This window comes from Phyllobates terribilis, unplaced genomic scaffold, assembly GCF_046119375.1.
Source record: "Phyllobates terribilis strain yellow unplaced genomic scaffold, ASM4611937v1 Scaffold_2__4_contigs__length_985480577, whole genome shotgun sequence".
Taxonomy (NCBI): Eukaryota; Metazoa; Chordata; class Amphibia; order Anura; family Dendrobatidae; genus Phyllobates; species Phyllobates terribilis.
The window spans coordinates 864,517,173-864,535,180 of NW_027362762.1; the positions used below are offsets into that span (position 1 = coordinate 864,517,173).

At 47.4% G+C, this 18,008-nt stretch overlaps 1 protein-coding gene across 5 annotated transcripts in view; it reads left to right on the top strand.

Moving 5' to 3' along the window:
- LOC141234485 (integrin alpha-E-like) overlaps positions 1–18,008 on the top strand; it is a 356,506-nt gene that overhangs the window by 299,824 nt on the left and 38,674 nt on the right. For all 5 annotated transcript variants that reach the window (XM_073668020.1, XM_073668018.1, XM_073668016.1 and 2 more), the window contains exons 29-36: positions 972–1,112; positions 1,219–1,434; positions 3,380–3,510; positions 3,736–3,854; positions 7,891–8,036; positions 14,446–14,571; positions 15,976–16,049; positions 16,131–16,263. In XM_073668020.1, coding sequence (XP_073524121.1) covers positions 972–1,112; positions 1,219–1,434; positions 3,380–3,510; positions 3,736–3,854; positions 7,891–8,036; positions 14,446–14,571; positions 15,976–16,049; positions 16,131–16,263 — 1,086 coding nt within the window. The remainder of the gene's footprint in view (positions 1–971; positions 1,113–1,218; positions 1,435–3,379; positions 3,511–3,735; positions 3,855–7,890; positions 8,037–14,445; positions 14,572–15,975; positions 16,050–16,130; positions 16,264–18,008) is intronic.

Here is an 18,008-nt window from a genome sequence, read left to right on the forward strand (position 1 = left end):
CATCATACTTTGTGAGGGGAACAGTAGCAGCATTATTTTGTTCATGTGCAAGTTGGCAATGTGTGGACATTATTGTCTGAGGGGGCATCTTTGGGGAATCATATTGTGTGAAGGCCATAAAAGGGGTATTAAACTGTGTGGGAACACTAAGGGGCTGCATTAGCGGCACTATTTTTCTTTGGACACACAAAAAGGACTAAGTAGGGTTAGGATATTTGGCTTAGCTGGCATAATATTTTGCAGGTGTCCCTTTTTCCTGTCCTTCAGAGTGGGGAGTTTTATCTGCACATGCCAATGAGATACATTTTTCATTCCATTTCCACATAGGAACATGCTGATAGTTCATGTTTTCAAAGATTTCTATAGTTAAAAAGAACCAGTCATGTCAAAAAAACGCTATTAACCTGCAGATATGAGGTTTATCTGCAGGTTAATAGAGTTCTGACACCGTGCGGCCACCGCACTGAGAGCCCCGCTGCCAGGAGGAAATAAACTTTATCCTACCCGACAGCCTCACTCTTTCAGTCATAGGAATGCAGCCGGGGCGGCTTCACTCACCGCTCAGAGCATAGAGAGCGGTGGCTGTAACTGCGCCCCAGCACTGACTGACAGCAGGATCAGATTTAGGGCCGGCTGTCAGTCAGTGCCTGCGTGTGGTTACAGCCACTGCTCTCTTTGCACTGAGCGGTGACTCAATCTGTGCCAGCCACAACCCTATGACTGAAACAGCGAGGCTACTAGGTGTAATAAAGTTCATTTCCTCCTGGCAGCAGGGCTCTCAGTGTGGGCGCCGCACAGTGTCAGAACGCTATTAATCTACAGATTATCCCCATATCTGCAGATTAATAGCATTTTTTTACATGAAAAATTCCCTTTAAGAAAGTAGAATTTTCTTTTTGTTTACTTGCGTTACTCTGTCCCTGATATAACATAAGGTCTATTAAGTTTTTCTTTTCCTTCTGCACACATAGCTTGGATCCTACTTTGGTCATCAGCTTTGCACCATCGACATCAATAAAGATGGAAATACAGATTTTCTTCTGGTTGGTGCGCCATTTTACCACATCAAGGGAGAAGAAGGACGAGTCTATCTTTATAAGCTCAACAATAAGGTAAGAATTCAGTCTTGTTAGTACTATGCAAATTGAAAGTGGAAAAAGGATCGTTTACTGAAGAATTTTACTTTGTTTGCTCAGTATCTAATTTTTTTGTCTTTAGGGGGCATTCAAACTTGATTCAATACTAGAGCAGCCATACTATTCATTTGCAAGGTTTGGTTACTCCATAGCTCAAATTGGGGACATCAATCACGATGGATTTCAAGATATTGCCATTGGGGCACCACTTGAGGGACATTTTGAGGATCCAGATGCATTTGGAAGTGTTTATATTTATAACAGTATTGAAGATGGCATCCGCAGTACACCTTCTCAGGTATGGACAAGTACTATGCAAAATAAGGGTATGTGCTCACGTTTAGGATTTGCTGCAGAATGAAAAAGATTTTTAGCCCCAATTGCATGCATTTAAGTAAAAAATAAAAATTGTTCCCAAAGGTAGACAATCCCTTTAAGTACAAAAGACTGTGTGGAATCTGCTCATTGTCACTAATTTGCAAATGAAGATTCCTGAAACAATGGGAAGATAAACCCTTCCCAACATGTGACGTACTGGCGTTAAATGCCGCTGGCAATCTCTGTTCGCGGCTTTTAAAGCATGTGGTCATGCTGTGCTATGCTCTTTTCGCCTACCCCCACACGCCCACAAAGCCATCAAAAAATGCAAATGGGTCGTCGTGACTGAAGACCCCTGTACCTGCCTTTACGGTGTTGATGTAAAGATTAGTGTGTGGCTGGCCTTCATAGGAAACCATCATTTTTACTAAATATTACTGTGTTATTGCACTATATAGTATAAGTGATCAGGCTGTAGCAAGTTCAAGTCCCCCAATGGACCTAAAAAAAAAAGTAAAAAAAATGTTTTAAAAAATATTAAATTTTTTTTTAAAAAAACTTGAATCACCCACACCATCCTTCATAAAAAAAATAAAGAATTTTTTAAAAACAAACACATGTGGTATCGCTGCTTCTGTAAAAGACCATTCTATCAAAATCTAAAATCAATTAATCTGATCAGTAAACGCCGTAAAGAAAATTAGTAATTAAAGGGAATCTGTCAGCAGGTTTTTGCTATGTAATCTGACAACAACATGAGGTAGGTGCTGAGACACTGAACTCAACGATGTGTCACATGTCCGGCAGTATGTGATGTTGTTTACTTAGACTGAAAGTTTTATCACCTGGTGATTATCATTGCATTTGGGCAATTACCCGAATCTGCCCCCTTCTATGATAAGCAGCTCACTGTCTATAGCTATGAACACACAGATCCTGGTGTGGGCAGGGTTAGCTGTGGTGTGGGCGGGGTTAGGTTTCTCAGCTCTGCTGCATTGCTTAATCTAAAAGCTCTGATTGTGTCAGAACGACTGCAGCCAGTAAACTAAGTGATACATCATTGGATTCTGAGTCTCTTTGCCTACATCATGCTGCTGTCAGATGGGGTAGCAAAAACCTGCTGACAGATTCCCTTTAAAACACTAGAATTGGTGTTTTTCAGTCATGGTAACACAACCAAAAATTGCAATAAGAAGCGATCAAACCGTCGTAAGTACCCCAATAAAAATGTGAGCTCTCCACAAAAGATTTCTTTTTCATGAATTTCCCAATTTATTTTCATCCCTTCAATAAAAAAAAACGAAACAATTTTGGTATCACCCTAATCGTAACCTAGAAAATCAGGTTGCCAGACATTTTTACTGCACTTTTTGCACAATTTAATCGTACGTAGAATTTTGTAAAAGTTTGTTGTTAAAATGACTACAACTTTTCCTGCAAAAAATCAAGCCTTCATAAAACTATGGAAAATTAAAAAAATTAAAGTTCTTGGAAGAAAGGGAGAAAAAAATGGAAAATTGCCCGGTCGGAAATGGTTTAAAGCCTAACATGGCTTCAATGGCTAGTGTGAAAGTTTACTGAGTACTAATTTTGCTTAGAGAAAAAAAACTGCCCCCTTTTTTTAAAATACATTTAACACAAAAACTAGATTTAAACAATGACTTTTACAGGCCACATTCACACGTTCAGTATTTGGTCAGTATTTTGCATCAGTATTTGTAAGCCAAAACCAGGAGTGGGTGATAAATACAGAAGTGGTGACGTGTTTCTATTATACTTTCCCTCTGATTGTTCCACTCCTGATTTTGGTTTACAAATACTGATGTAAAATACTGACCAAATACTGAATGTGTGAACGTGGCCTAATCCTGTGTAACCCTTTTTTGTTATTTGCATGTTGAATACATGTTATAATCCCATTACAGAGAATTAGAGCAACAGATTTCAGACAGAAGCTGCAGTTCTTCGGCCAGTCTATAGACGGGGGCCTGGATATTACGGAGGATGGATATTCTGACATTGCAGTCGGAGCATTACAAAGTGTAGTGGTTCTTCAGTAAGTTATTGAAATATTGAAATAGCATGTCAAATGTTGCACCCCTATTCTCTGCTTGCAGTACTCAGCTTACTACTGAGGTTTTGACACTGTTTCATGTATTTTACATAGAGTCTCACAGAGGGATAAATAGAGAATTCAAAAGGGTGTAAATTAAGGCAAAAGTCTACTGCTATATTCCAAGTTATCTCTCTGTCACTAAAATATTCATTTATTTCTCTACAGGTCTTGCCCGGTGGTTAAAATAAGGGCCACACTAAAATTTGAGCCTAATAAAATCTCTATGATGCATAAAACTGTAATGGCTAATCTGTGCTTTACTGTTACACCTTTCAACCAGGCAGGTATGCAACCATGTAAAGTCACATTTATTAAGACCGGTGTCTTATACGACAATCTTAAAGGGAATTTGTCAGTAGGATCAACCCTCCTAAGCCATCTATATGGCCATGCATGTCATAGAAAGCTGAATAAAGTGATATCTTGTTATCTGCGATCCGATGTCTTATTCCAGAAAAATCCAAGTTTTTCTTAATAGGTAAATGAGCTGTTAAGATCTATGGGCCGGACATAGATCTCACTGAGAATCTGCATTCAGAGCTGATTTTAAGTTAAAGGGGGCGTTACCAATGTGAGACATGTAATGACTGACAGTCTGTCCTCATAATCAGACACAGTTGTGCTGTGAGATCTTAACTAGCACAGTACAGCAGAAGTGAACTTTGTCTCATTACAAACACATTTGTTGATGCAGTTGTGCTCTGAACTAACACCGATCTGAAATAACACAGTACAGCAGAAGTGAAGTTGGACTCATTACAAACACATTTGCAGATGCAGTTGTGCTCTCATAATGCTTCAGCTTTTATCTCACTGGCAGCCAATATGGGGAGAAGGGCAAGTACAGCAGCGCTGACTGCACTGTGAGAGAACAACTGCAGCTGCTAATGTGTTTGTAATGAGACAAAGTTCAGTTCTTCTGTATTGTGTTAGCTCTGATCTCACAGCACAGCTGTGTGTGATTATGAGAGAAAAGTGTCAGTCATTACATGATTCACACTGGTAATGCCCCCCTTCATTTAAAATAATCTCCTGAGGCAGATTCTCAGGGAAATCTATGTCCGGCCCAAAGATCTTAACAGCTCATTTACATATTAAGAACAATGTGGCTTTTCTGGAATAAAATGTTGGATCGCAGATATCAAGGTATCATTTTAATAATTTTCTCTGACCTGAATGCCCATATAGACGGCTTAGGACGGTTGATCCTACTGATAGATTCCCTTTAATTAAATTTGGTTTGGAGTAAAATGTGCATTTTGGTCTTTCTTCAAGCCAGAGAATGAAATCTGTGCCTCCCCCCAGTTAATCTTGGGTTATCACCACTTTTGAAATTATTTGCACCTATTTGAGGCTATAAAAGTGGAAAATTAGCACAAATATGATGTGCATCCTAATATACCATAAAAGTTTTGCAGTTTTCAGCTTTCAGCAGAATCATTCAGCACTCAGTCATTTCTGTAGGAGAATGAACTGTTTTTTTCTTGGAGCATAGAGCAAACCATTATCTTCTTTGTCACAACATGGAGGATTAAAAGGAAGAACTCAACACAAACCTGAGATGTCATACAGTCAAGTACAGAGAGGAATCATACGCATATCAACAAGCTATAAAAGTGAACAAAACACGTCTGCTTAACATAATCCCTCTGGTATAAGCCTGTAGCTGTTGTATACTCCAACAATGAGGGCAGCATAGTTTCACAATTATTTAGTACACCTGTGCCTGGTGAAAGGGCTCCTGCAAAGGATGCATTTATATAGGAATAATCTGAGCAGTGTATATTCATATACATGTATAATGACAAAGATACAAGCAGTCAAAGAAGGAGAGGAGAATTTGCTTTTCCTTCATTTCTCTATTATGAGCCACTTCCCTAATTGAAATTCAGGATCAAAGATGGATTGTCACTTTCCATATAAACAAACTGTTGAAAACACAAGACTGAAGGCGCGCTGGGGTATTGCACTTTCTTAATGTTCTGCTTTGCTTGTATGTATTGACACAGCAGAACTACTGTACACCTGTAACATACCTGGTGGCGGGCTTGCATAGTGCACCATCTCCCACTATGCAAGATTGCAAACTTGATCTTCAGTCCAGTCTGCTAGCCTGGCTTCTATTCATGCTGTCTGCTTGTCTCTGTTCTGACTGCTTAGGGCGGCGGCCCGGTTACTTCCTGTTTCTTGTAGCTGCTGTGGGCACACCCCTAATGCGTCCCCAGCCTATTGCTGTCTGTCACTTGATATTTAAACCAGCTCCACCTTGGAGCTGATGCCTGAGCAACTCTAACATTCAGTGTGCTCCTTGACTCTGAATGTGCCAGGTCCTGTTCTGTTTCTCCTGCCTGTCCGCCTTCCTGGAGGCTATATTCCCAGGCCTGTCTGAACACACTCCTAGCCTGTTCGTCCCGCCTTCTAGGGGCCGCATACCTATATCTGTTATCTGTGTTTTCTTGCCTGTCTGTCCGCCTTCCTGGAGGCTGTATTTCCAGGCCAGTCTGAACACGCTCCTAGCCTGTTTGTTCCGCCTTTCTGGGGGCCGCATACCCAGACTCGCCCCTGTATCTCGCTGCAGTGTCAGTTCCTGTCTGAACACTCAGTTCCTGTCTGAACACTCTCCTAGCCTGTTACCTGTCTTTCTCTATTTCCGTACCTTCCCTTTTTCTGCAGAGTCTGAACCTGCACCTAACTCCTACTCGTTGTCGCTGTACTTCCGTTTGTGAGTTTAGAGTCCACTCGCTACTTCATTGCAAGTACCTTGAGTGTATCTGGTTCTGCTTTTCCATTCCAGTCTGTTCAGTGTGAACAGAGCCCTGTCCTCTCTGCCTTGCTCACCGCTCCGGCGGTTCCTGCCTGCTCTGCCTTGCTCACCGCTCCGGCGGTTCCTGCCTGCTCTGCCTTGCTCACCGCTCCGGCGGTTCCTGCCTGCTCTGCCTTGCTCACCGCTCCGGCGGTTCCTGCCTGCTCTGCCTTGCTCACAGCTCCGGCGGTTCCTGCCTGCTCTGCCTTGCTCACCGCTCCGGCGGTTCCTGCCTGCTCTGCCTTGCTCACCGCTCCGGCGGTTCCTGCCTGCTCTGCCTTGCTCACCACTCCGGCGGTTCCTGCCTGCTCTGCCTTGCTCACCGCTCCGGCGGTTCCTGCCTGCTCTGCCTTGCTCACCGCTCCGGCGGTTCCTGCCTGCTCTGCCTTGCTCACCGCTCCGGCGGTTCCTGCCTGCTCTGCCTTGCTCACCGCTCCGGCGGTTCCTGCCTGCTCTGCCTTGCTCACCGCTCCGGCGGTTCCTGCCTGCTCTGCCTTGCTCACCGCTCCGGCGGTTCCTGCCTGCTCTGCCTTGCTCACCGCTCCGGCGGTTCCTGCCTGCTCTGCCTTGCTCACCGCTCCGGCGGTTCCTGCCTGCTCTGCCTTGCTCACAGCTCCGGCGGTTCCTGCCTGCTCTGCCTTGCTCACCGCTCTGGCGGTTCTTGCCTGCTCTGCCTTGCTCACCGCTCCGGCGGTTCCTGCCTGCTCTGCCTTGCTCACCGCTGCGGCGGTTCCTGCCTGCTCTGCCTTGCTCACCGCTCCGGCGGTTCCTGCCTGCTCTGCCTTGCTCACCGCTCCAGCGGTTCCTGCCTGCTCTGCCTTGCTCACCGCTCTGGCGGTTTCTCCCTGCTCTGCTTGCTCACCGCTCCGGTGGTACCTCTCTGCTCCGCCTTGCCCACCGCTCCGGCGGTTCCTCTCTGCTCTGCTTGTCTACCTCATCTGCGGTTCTGTTCCTGAATCCCAGTCTGTACTGGACCCTATCCAGCCTGTGCTCCAACCTGCTAGTACCTCCCCATCTGTACGCCAGCCGTACTTGTCAGTACCCTCCTGTCTGCATACCAGACGTGCCTGCCAGTATCCTCCTGTCTGCACTCCAGCCGTGCCTGCCAGTGCCCATCTGTCTGCATGCCAGCCGTGCCTGCCAATACCCACCTGTCTGTGTGCCAGCCTAACCTGCCTGTTCCTGTATTCCCCGGTGTGGGTCAACAGCCGTGTCCGGGGTCTGGCCTGGAGTAGCACCTGGTCCCTCTGCTCGGTTCCTCCCTGGTGCACAGCGTCGTTAGCCGTCGTGCGACCATGGTCGGATCGGGTAGATACTTAGTTACGCCCCTCCAGGCACTCTCCGGTTCATGGCACAGTGGAATCACTAAATCACGCACACGCCAGTTAGCCCGGGCGTGTGCATAACAACACCAACCAACATGAGAATATTAGTATATTACTGTATTTATGCAGTATACAATGTATATCAGTAGATAAATTACTGTTATCCACTCACACTTTCAATTCTACTTCCAGAACTGAAAAAATCATTTCTTGATTACAAAATGGAGCTGGATGTCTACATGGAGCAGAAACGAATTATACTCCACGATAAAACCTCCATCAGAAAAAGCATCTCCCTTACGTCTGATAACTGTACTTCATTTTCGCTGACAGTGCTGGTACAGTAATTGTTGGCAGTCATAAAATGTATACACTCCTCAACATTGAAATGGCAACGCCAAAAAAGTCAAATCTTGGAATTATGGAAAGGCCAGGATGGATAGACATGTTACTGATCCGCAAATGATGAAAAATGGAAACAAATTTTTCAAAATATCTCGATTTATTCAATATCGAGAATGAGCGCCATACAAAGAAATACACACTTACACATCTCGGCTACTATGAATGGGGTTATTTATGGTTGAGGACTGTTTTGCCATGTTGAATGCACTTTGGCAAGTCATCCAGATCCACTGCTGGCAGCTCCCTTTGTAATTGCCGATTGATCATGACGCGCCCCCTGGGCCATATTCTTTAGGGGGAATATCCGGAGCCGGATCAGATGGGGGTTGTTGTCTTCCGAGTGGCTGTGACCCGGTCCGTGCCCAGGGTGTCAAACTCAGTTGTATGTGGCAGTCCTACAGATGTTATTAAGTTCTTAATGTCGACTACGCCACCCGTTGTGTTGCGGTCACTGTGGCCGCCGCTGCAGCAGGGTCCGCTGAGGCTGGTGGTGTTGGTGCAGCTTGATAGGATAACCCCCAACGGGAGGGGTATAGCCTCAGGGGGATCAGGTGCAGAGGATGGGAGTTGTGGTGATGCAGTGTAGACGGCAATCAGAGACAGAGTCGGGTTATGCAGTTTAGGATGTTTACTCACTGCTGATGTTCTGGTCACTCCAGCTTCGAGTGACCTCCCGAGCCGTGCTGCGTCCACCAGGTTCTGGATCCAGCCAACCCCCAAATAAGTCCGGAGCGTGACCCTGAGCTCTCCTTCTGTCCTTTCTCTGGCCGTCCCCACTATTGATCCACCCAGGTCCAGCTCCCTCGGGCCTTCTGTTGGGAGACCCTTGGCCTTGGGTTCCCTGACCCTCCTCGTGGTATGCCTTCGTGGTGGATGTGGTGGGTGGCCGTGGCAGACGCTGCCCACGGCCTCCGGTCTCTGGCTGGGGTGTGTTTTTGCCCCCACCAGCTTGGGTTCCGGTACCCTGATGCCGACTCTTCACCCGGGGATTTAATTTGGGGTCTTAGAGTCCTTTCTTCTGTTTCCCCCTCTGGGTCTCTCTTTCTCCTCTCTCACTCTGGGTCTCTCTTCTCCTCTGCTCGCTGACTTTCTCTCTGCAACTGACCCTGTTCTTAGTTGGTGCCCACCTTATATACACCCTCTATGTGTGAGCTCAGGTGACCAGCACCCAATGAGCTCCTATCTTTACCCAGGCTGCTCCCCCTATCTGCCCCTACACTACTTGGGATGTACCACCCCCCTCCCACTCCAGCCAGGAACAGACTCGGTCGTACCTGCACATTTCTAAGTGGGAGTACCGTCGGTCTGCTCCTCGGAAATGGGATGTGTGTAGTGCATGCAGCCTACCGAGCTCAGTTCCACACTCCTTCCTTACCCGGGAGTGGAATATCACACCTCTGGGTTGAGGTGCAATACCCCTGTAGCAGCCGAATCCTCAGGGTGCTACATTCCCCCCTGGTAAACCACAGCACGTCCTCGGGCTGTAAGACAAAAACATCACAAAACATACAAAAATTTTCATATAAACATATAAAACATATAAAACTTTATATAAATTAGCAGCATTAAACATTCTCGTCGTCTCTTGTTCCTCCTCCGGTCACTGGGCAACTGTTGACCGGGCAAAGTGCGACAGTTCCTTTCTTTAAGATGATTTAACAGTAAAACCAGTAGGGGGCGCTTTAGGACGCGCAACTATATACAAGGATATGGCCGCTCTCAGTCCTCGGCCAGTTAAGGAGGGAAAGGGAATGGCTGCTCACAGTCCTCAGCCTGTGGGATTAAGGGTAAACGGGTGAACAGTTCACTCAGCTGGTCCCAACGGGGACTATATTTGCAGTAACAGTTTCTTTATACCCCGATCGGGTAACTATTTACAGCACCTGCTCCGCTGTACTCAACAACGTCTTCCTCCTGCTCCTTCTTTGGGGATCTCAGCTTCAGACCCGTCCGGATCCTCTTGCTCTTCCTCCTCACATCGCAGCTCCTCCTCTGTCAGGCGATGCACATGGAGGGCGTAAGGTCCTTTGGCACACTTGTGCCGGGTAAAGGTGACCTCGTCCCCGATGTAAAGGTCACGACCTCTGTGCCCCTCCGGCAGATAGGACTCCACATCTCTGCGCGTTACAAAGACGTCGCCGGGGGTGTTGTGGTCTCTGATGAAGCCCCACCCATGCTGCATGTTGAACTTAATTACAGTCCCGGTGGTGCGGGGACTGTGCGCTGCACGGGGGTCCCTCCTGGTTCGGCTCTTCTGCTCGGCGCTCCTTATTTGGGCCTGTTGTTCCCGGACCCGCCTCTCTCTCCGCTCCCTCGCAAACTCCTCGAGCTGCTGTCGGCAGCACTCAGCACGCTCCGCTGCAGCTGCCCTGGTTTCTTGAGTGAACCCCATTAGGTCTTCTCCGGTGGGGTCCCACTCAAATTGGGTCTCTTCAAGCGGGGGCGAGATCCTTATCACGGGCTTCGGAGCCGGAATCAGGGGTGCACACATGGCCCCAACTCTCCTCTGGTGCTCCAGTTCATAATATTTCTGGGGCCAGATGAAAGGCTGCCCGTCCGGCCACGTGTGCTGGGCAAACAAGTCCTCTCCCAGACGCGGCACCCTTGGTTTTACGGGTGCGGGCGCGGTGGTGGTGGCGCCCGGGTTGCCCAGGCCTTGCGGCCAGGCCTGGGGCACCTGGGAGGTGAAGGGCACCGTTAGGACGGCGGCGCCCTGGGCTACCTGGCCTTGCGGCCAGGCCGGAGGCTCCGCGGAGGTAGGGGGCGCTGTTGGTGATGCGACGCCCGGGAATTCTAGGCCCTGCGACCAGGCTGGTGTTACTTCCTGTTTTGCCACGCTCGGGGTCGGTGCGCATGGCGTCACAGGGGTCGCGGCGGCGGCTTCCGGTTGGGGCCTAGTCTGCGTCGGTGACATGGCGTTTTCGGGCACAGCAGGGGGACTTTCGGGCTCTGCGACGGGGAGCTGGGGCAGGTAAGCGGTGTCCCGGTTTGGGGTATAGACGTCCCCTTTACCTGCCTCCATGCGTTCGGCTCCCTTCTCGGCGCCGTCTCCGGCCTTGGGTCCTCCCGCGCCATCCTCAGAGGCGGTCTGTCTCCTCATCTTGGCTGGCGTGCTCCGGGTCTTGGTTTGCTGGGCCATCTCTCGGCTCCACTCCGCCAATGTCTCTCGCTGTACCCGGGCCATCCTCCGTGCGAGGCCCTCCAGGGCAGTCTGTGCACACTCCCGGTCTCGGGGGAGCTGTGCGAGGACCTCCACTAGGCCTAGTGGGGTCGTGGTTTCCAGCAGGCTCCTGACCAACGGGTCGGTGCTGCTCTGCTCTTCTTCCAGCAGGCTCCTGGCCAGCGGGCCGGTGCTGCTCTGCTCTCCCTCCTCGGTTTCTAGCAGGCTCCTGGCCAACGGGCCGGTGCTGCTCTGCTTTCTCGCCATCTCCGGGTAAGCTCCTCCGATATTCTTCTCCAGGCTTCTTGCCTCCGGGTGCGCTCGCTCCAGACTCCTCCAGGCGGCACCCATCTTCGTTCTCTCCTTTCTTCTCCTCCCACTTCGAGGGCGGTCCCGGGGCCACTTGGTGACTGTCAGCCCCAGGGGCGGTTCTTTCACGCTGACAGACACCTCTAGCATCACAGTCTCTGTTGGTGGGGGCGGTTTCCACTTTTGGCGCCATTTTCGGTCCTGGCCCACGATGGGAGGTGGCCTCTCGCCACCCTCTGGCACGCCCATAATGGCGTCCGCTCTGGCAAGGCGGGAAACCTTTGGAATTGGCGGGAATCGCTTCCCTGTGGCGGGAAACTCTGCAGATGGCGGGAAAAAGTTGTTAATGGCGGACAACCGGCGGGAATCGACTGGTGATGGGGTCCGATGGCGGGGACCCTCCGGAACCGGCAGGAGACTTCTTCTTGAGGTAAACTTGCACTTTTCTTCAGGCACGCAGTACCCGGGTGTTGCGGGCACGTAATCCTGCCGACTACGCCAAAGTTGACGCGCCCCCTGGGCCATATTCTTTAGGGGGAATATCCGGAGCCGGATCAGATGGGGGTTGTAGTCTTCCGAGTGGCTGTGACCCGGTCCGTGCCCAGGGTGTCAAACTCAGTTGTATGTGGCAGTCCTACAGATGTTATTAAGTTCTTAATGTCGACTACGCCACCCGTTGTGTTGCGGTCACTGTGGCCGCCGCTGCAGCAGGGTCCGCTGAGGCTGGTGGTGTTGGTGCAGCTTGATAGGATAACCCCCAACGGGAGGGGTATAGCCTCAGGGGGATCAGGTGCAGAGGATGGGAGTTGTGGTGATGCAGTGTAGACGGCAATCAGAGACAGAGTCGGGTTATGCAGTTTAGGATGTTTACTCACTGCTGATGTTCTGGTCACTCCAGCTTCGAGTGACCTCCCGAGCCGTGCTGCGTCCACCAGGTTCTGGATCCAGCCAACCCCCAAATAAGTCCGGAGCGTGACCCTGAGCTCTCCTTCTGTCCTTTCTCTGGCCGTCCCCACTATTGATCCACCCAGGTCCAGCTCCCTCGGGCCTTCTGTTGGGAGACCCTTGGCCTTGGGTTCCCTGACCCTCCTCGTGGTATGCCTTCGTGGTGGATGTGGTGGGTGGCCGTGGCAGACGCTGCCCACGGCCTCCGGTCTCTGGCTGGGGTGTGTTTTTGCCCCCACCAGCTTGGGTTCCGGTACCCTGATGCCGACTCTTCACCCGGGGATTTAATTTGGGGTCTTAGAGTCCTTTCTTCTGTTTCCCCCTCTGGGTCTCTCTTTCTCCTCTCTCACTCTGGGTCTCTCTTCTCCTCTGCTCGCTGACTTTCTCTCTGCAACTGACCCTGTTCTTAGTTGGTGCCCACCTTATATACACCCTCTATGTGTGAGCTCAGGTGACCAGCACCCAATGAGCTCCTATCTTTACCCAGGCTGCTCCCCCTATCTGCCCCTACACTACTTGGGATGTACCACCCCCCTCCCACTCCAGCCAGGAACAGACTCGGTCGTACCTGCACATTTCTAAGTGGGAGTACCGTCGGTCTGCTCCTCGGAAATGGGATGTGTGTAGTGCATGCAGCCTACCGAGCTCAGTTCCACACTCCTTCCTTACCCGGGAGTGGAATATCACACCTCTGGGTTGAGGTGCAATACCCCTGTAGCAGCCGAATCCTCAGGGTGCTACAATCACATCCCAGATGTGCTCGATGGGAGACAAGTCTGGAGATCCTGCAATCCATGGTAGCATGTTTGACCACACTGGCTGCTCACAGTGGTACGAACAACATACCGTCTGGCATTGTGATGTTGAAGAACGGATCCTAGGACACTTTGGAGAAAGGGCCGTACCAGTGGCTCCACAGCCAAATCAATGTAACGTTGAGCTGTTAGTATAACTGGAATGAGGAGCATGTCTAGCACCCCACATCATAATCCTGGGAGTAGAACTGGTGTGATGTTCCTTTGCAAAGCCTTCTTCATGGTATTACACAGATCAATTTCTAATTACCATTGCATCCAAGACAAAAGCAGAACTCATTGCTGAAGAGGATAAACCTTCATTCCATCTGTATCTTGATAGCCTTTGAGAGCGGTGGCATCACTGGCATTAGGCCTATGGATCACCTGTAGCTGGATGTCTGGCTCATAGCCCAATGTCGTGCATACGTCTTCAGATGGATTGTGTAGAAAATGTTAGATCCCTTAGTCTTGGTATGTGACGTCCAATTTAATTTGCACTACAGAATGGATCATTCATAGAACCAGTGATATGGCCGCTTCTCCTAAAGTGCTCCAGGAGACGATTTTCAAAGCAACAACGTCAGGTTCACATGTTGCTTGTGTTACTGTGAGCAACCTGCTTGATCTAAACTTACTACCATGTTCTGCAGCATCTTCGGACTTATCTTCAATTGAGCACCTCTGGGACGTCATTGGTCGGCAATTGCAAAAGGAGCTGCCAGCAGCGGATCTTGATGATTTGCCCAACTACATTCAGCATGACAGAATATTCATCAGACATCAATTAATAACCTTATTGATAGCAGCCATTGTGTGTTAGTGTGATTATTTCTGCATGTGGGGCTTATACTGGATGCTGAGTAAATCGAGATGTTTTGAATATTTTGTTTCCATTTTTTAATCATTTGAGTATCGTTAACATGTCTATCGATTCTGTGCTTTCCACAATTTCACGACTTTTCCTTTTTGATGCTGCAATTTCAATATCAAGGAGTATGTAAATATATACCTATATGAATTGAAACAATGCTGGAATATACAGTATTTTCAGTGCCATGTATTTTGTACACAGTCGAGCAGAAAACCTTCGTGACCGTATACAAATGTGAAATTCTCTTTTCTATTCTCCAGCCTTGTACCTATGACTGTTTCAGTGATATCGTATTCAAGGTATCCTATTCTCTGAATTCTGACTTACGAAGTGATCTCCCACCACCAGTGCTGGATTTCTATGACCAAAATTATACTTATATTCAGGTAAAAGCATTGTAATAAAAATTAACAATTTGCTGCTGTAGCAAGAGAAGACTGATAATCCTAGGGATAACCAAGATCACAGAATTATTAGATGCAATAATGAATTATCTTGATGTCTTCTCTATAAATTGGCCGGTTCCACATTTGAAGTTTTTTTTTTATATGTTTGCTATCTGTTATTTTTTATGGATAAATCACAGACTCATTACAATTAATCTGGCTTTTCACGTGACCTTTTTTTTTCCAGTCTGATTGTCTGCTAAAATAAAATGGAGACCTCCTACTTTGATCTGTTTTTAGGATCAATCTCACCATCGCAACTTTAACCCTCCCGACAGCCTTGGGCTTTCAGTCATATGGGCTGGCGTGGCTTCAGTTACCTAGTAACTGTTCAGTTGCATAGTAAACGATGACTGAAATCATGCCCCGGCACTGACTGAGAGCCGTCTCATCTCTGAAGCACTGTAGAGCCAGTAGTCAGTCAGTGCCGGGGTGAGCAGAGACCAGCACCGCCCCCAAAGTGACGTCACTTGTGGGAGCGGGTTTGGTCTCTGCTTGCCGTGTTCTCTTCTTACAGTGTACACTAACAGTGCACTCTCTTGCCGGCTCGTCACTTCTCATCAGAGCCATCGAGGGAGCGCACTGTCACTGTGCATTGAAAAGGATATTGCACAATGAAAAGATCCTATTGAGCATATGTCAGGATTGACAACCGACACAAGCTCAGTAGCGCAGGGACTAGCCCAGCCCTTGAATCGAAGGTCACTGATGACGCTTTGTTTCACTGATGACAACTCATTTGACTATCCCAGTATTCACTGGAGAGTCTCAAATGAAATGTCATCAAACCGGAAGTAGTTAAAAAAAAATTAAATAAAGCAGTAAGAGAGAGTAGAGAGGGAATGGTAGGGACTTTTTAATTACAAGTATACTAGACAAGAAATTAGATTATTACATTAAAGAGATAGACATTTAGAATTAAATAAATGTTAGTTTCGGACCACCACTTTAAAAGTGGTTGCAACAAAAATGTATTTGTTCCATGCCTATTTAAGATAGCTATGACCTTTCTCTGATATGCAGCATTTTGTGACTTTTATGTAAAAATGGTATCACAAATAAGTTCTACTTTATGCTAAATTGTTAATGACATCCCTCTTTTTTTTAGACATTTTTAAGTTTTGCTGTGGGTACTAAAAATCATAAATTTTAACTTAGGCATTTACAACAGTGAAATGGCGCAATTTGTGGAAATATGTGGACGCAAATGTAGTGATAAATTTCCCCTATAGTGTTTAAATTCTGGTCAAATGTGAGTGCTATTATGTGTTCATATGGCTGTGTATATACTATATACTATACGGTGCAGGTGAGATTAATGTAATCTCTGTTGTATTTATGTAGTTGCCATATGAAAAGAACTGCAATAACAAGGAGATATGCGTCCCGAGCTTGTCACTGATCACCCTGGTGCCGCGGTAAGAATGGAGACAATTACGGTGATAGAACCTCAAAAACTATCAATGCTGTTGAATAATTTCATCATCTTTTCATTTCAGGAGAGAACTGATTATTGGATTTACCAAAGATGTGACTGCAACACTGACCCTTACAAATTCTGGGGATCAATCTTACATGACAAACATGACACTCATTTACCCAGAGAATCTGCACTTCACCCTGATCAAACCGGTAAATGAGAAATAAAAACACTGCATTGGATCCAGCGCTACAGAATTGTTAGCCTGTCCTCTACTATGGCTTCGTCATATAATTCACAACCAGTATATATTACATTGTATAGCTAAGTTGTCCACTCTTTTCTTTCAAAAACAGCACCACACCAGTCCACAGGTTATGAGTGGTATTGCAGCTCTACTCAACTGAAGTGTATAGAACTGAGCTGCATTACCATATTTTTCTAGTCCTATACATTCACCTCTTGTTCCAAAAGCCATACCTTTTTTATTTTTCCATAGACATAGCCATATGAGGGCTTGTTTTTTTTCAGGGTGAATAATAATTTTGAATGACACCAGTCCTTTTACTATACAATATACTGGGTGTGGACCAGGGCGTGGTTATAGCCACCGTTCTGTATTCTCATAGCAATGACTGAATCAGTGCCGATGCCATCCCGTGACTGAAACCGAATGCTGCCAGGAGGAATAAAGTAAATTTTTTCCCCGAAGCATTCGGCTGCGTGCAGGCGCCGGGCAGGTTAGTAATGCTATTACCCTGCAGATCAAGCCCATATCTGCCGGTTAATAGCGTTTTTGCTGATGACAGGTTCCCTTTAAATAGCGCTGTCAATTGCTGACAGCAGCATTTAAGCTCTGCAAACCGACCCGGACGTTTGTTCGAGCAGCCATTGGCTTCCATTGGCAATGGATCGCTATGATAGCCGGGGGCGATCTGAACGCCTGTGTGTCTGTTTTGTGATCGCTTCTTGTGACGTCCAGCCTGTGAGTGAGCTTTACTATATACAGCAATACAGTGGTATTGTTGTATGTAGTAGAAGTAATCAGACAATTGTAGGTTCAAGTCCCTTAAGGGGAATAAGAGCAGAGATGAGCGTTGTTCTACTCGAACTGTTCGCCAATCTCAAATTCGAGCTGTTTTGGGCGGTGTTCGAGCCGTTCGGCGAACACGAACAATTTGAGAAAAATTCGGCTGTTCGAGGTTATGTTCGATAACTGTTCGTGCACCAAAATCATAACTGGATTTTTTCTCAGTAATGATGAAAATTAATGTTAATACGCAGTTTGAGTGTACAGCGGGGTGGGGGGAGGGGCAGGGGATGGATCTCTGCAGGAACAATGAAGATCTCCATTTTTTTTTCTCTTTCCCGCATTTGCAGTGGGGAGGTGCAATCTGTCAGCCTATCAGCAGCGCACACACGGAGCGAAGTGCTTTTTTTCACACAAGCAAGGGCATGTGTCATTGGCAGTGTATGTCACATGTCCTTGCCCTATAAGACCAAGCCATTTTCCCCGTCGCCACCATTTTCTCACTGCTGCAGCTGCGTGTTAGACGGCACCGCTGTTGCTGTGTGCGCTATACCTTGTTAATTTCAAGCCAATTTTCGCACAAATCTACAGATAGCTTGGGAGTAGGGAATAGTTGTGATTGCAGTCCTTTTAAGGACTAGGTTACAGCATTTCCTACGACTTTTATTAGGCAGGTCTGTGCTCTTAAATAGATAGATTGTGGGAGTAAAGACTAATTGTAATTGCAGTCCTTTTCAGGACTAGGTTACATCAGTTCCTATCAGTTTTTGCCAGGCAGGTCTGTGCCAGTGCTGTGCAAGTTTTTTTCACAGCATTTGGCTGAATCTAGCAAAGCTAATCCTTTTTGGCCTATTGCAGAGTGTGTTAGTCAGTGGAGTAGCCTATCTGTGTTGCAAGATATACCACCTGTGTATAGAATACCAATTT